The sequence below is a fragment of the Pagrus pagrus genome, assembly GCF_965226575.1.
Source record: "Pagrus pagrus genome assembly, chromosome: 9".
NCBI lineage: Eukaryota > Metazoa > Chordata > Actinopteri > Spariformes > Sparidae > Pagrus > Pagrus pagrus.
In genome coordinates, this window is record NC_140193.1 from 30,780,838 (window position 1) to 30,782,805 (window position 1,968).

Here is a 1,968-nt window from a genome sequence, read left to right on the forward strand (position 1 = left end):
TCCCATAACCATCTTATGTTGGAATGCCCATGCTAAAATAACAGAGACAATTGAAGGACAAGATAAAGTGTCTAACTAAAAAATGAGTGTTACCAGCCTGGGTTACCACAGACTGCAAGATATACAGGTTCTGAACCTTTTAGAAAGAGAACTTCTAAGAGAGTGTAGTTTATAGACCATCCTGTGTCAGGTAGAGAGGCTCGTGTCTTACTTTATAGCCCAAGCCTAAGTAAGTGCTCATACAGCAGCCACAGCAGAGCAATTTCATCGATAACATCTGACGTTAAAGCGACTGTAAACTACCGAAGAATATTTCAAACCTTTAGTCCTGTCCTGCCGTTGTGGGCATAGTTCTGTATGTTGGAGTCCCACAACATCCTCCATCCATGTGTGCTGATCAGACCTTTCATCTATTTACTGTATTACCAGCCCAAGCCTGGTTTGGTGAAGGCCTCTCTTGCCTATACCAGACTTTTGCCCAGGCCTTCATTGCTAGTCATCTGGCTCTAGAAATGGACCAGCCTGTGGCAGCGAGAACTACTGGGAGTCCGATCCTGGACAGTGTTGTAGGGAAGAGATACCAAAGTGGTTTTAGGCTGCCTGAAAGAAATGTGTGCCTTTAGAATCCCACCTTTCTCTCTCTTTCAGTGCATTTAAATTAGCTAAGGAAAGAGCATTTTGAAGATGCCTCACAGTTCTTGGTGGGTGATCGTGTGTGCAAGTGTTCAACAGATTGTAAAACTCATCCACGAAAAGAAGACAATAAACACATGATAAGACCTCCTATTGTTGTGCATGAGAGTGAGAGAAAGTGCACTGTAGTGTACGTCATGACGATCAAAGAACCCTCTTTCAGCAGGGGCCTTGTGGGAACAATAATGATTAAATAGGGCCCTGTGAGAATTCTTTTTTTCCTGTGTGTTTTCCAGACACTGATCCTGACGATGACTGGTCCTTGATGAAACTAATAAACAGCTTTCCAGACTGCTCCAGAGTCTTCCTGGAGGACATCCTCGACCAGTGCGATGGTGATTATGAGCAGGCCTATTCACTACTCATCTCCACGCTCAGTTGAGTTTTATGTGTCTTTAATGGCAGGATTGTCCTTCCCTTGATATTGTGTTTGATGTTTAAGTAGTTGGTCCAAATGAAAATGTTTATTAATAATAGCTAGAAGGAAGTCTCCTACTTTGGTGGTGGATGACTGTAAATAGCTTTGCTGACTGCATTAAATACGTACCTACAGCGCAGTATGTGCTTGTAATCTGGTTTTGATTATCCCATTAATCATTGAGTGTTTGGTGTCTTGTATCTGTCTGCATGCACAAGTGAGTCATGTCGGGTTTTTGCCTTGACATGGATTTAAATTGATGTTCGTTTTTACCAGTTTAGTTGAAGGTCATCGCCATGACTCATAATCTTCAGATCATATTTGGGGCTCTTAATTAAATCAGTGTGTGCAGATGGAAACAGCTCAACCCAAATGCATGTTTTTGTTTGTTTCATAATCAAAGTCGTATGTGATGTATGTATAGCAGGATTCTTCAGGACAACAAAAGATGCACATATGAGTAGGATTTGCTATAGAAAGGCCTTGTATGATTGTTTTCATTTTAAAGTCACAATAGCTTCAGAGGACTTCAATAAAACACCTTTTTGTTTGATTCTGTTTATGACTGTCTGAATTTGTGTGTGTCATCAGTGTGTTATGTAATACTGGGTGGGGTTTCCAGGTGGGCAGTAGGCAGTGCCACCTCAGAACACCACTGAGCTGAACAGCAGAGATGGTTATCACCTGACCGAGGAAACAAAGAACAAAGGGTGGTGCTCTCATCATGGGGGACTTAAAATCCCCTTTTCACTGCTGATGTCATCCAGTAAATGACTTCCCTCTGAAGATCAACGAGAACTCAGTGTCACTATGGCAGTCCTGCACTCACGAGGAACATAAACTAACAAAGGTATCAA

The 1,968-nt window shown here is 42.0% G+C and overlaps 1 protein-coding gene across 2 annotated transcripts in view; it reads left to right on the forward strand.

Annotated features, from left to right (window-relative positions):
- Nucleotides 1-1,664, forward strand: part of epsti1 (epithelial stromal interaction 1) — a 15,449-nt gene extending 13,785 nt beyond the window's left edge. For both annotated transcript variants that reach the window (XM_084361228.1, XM_084361229.1), the window contains exon 10: nt 930-1,664. In XM_084361228.1, the coding sequence (XP_084217354.1) occupies nt 930-1,075 (146 nt within the window). In that variant the 3' untranslated portion in view covers nt 1,076-1,664. The remainder of the gene's footprint in view (nt 1-929) is intronic.
- Nucleotides 1,665-1,968: the final 304 nt, after the last annotated feature.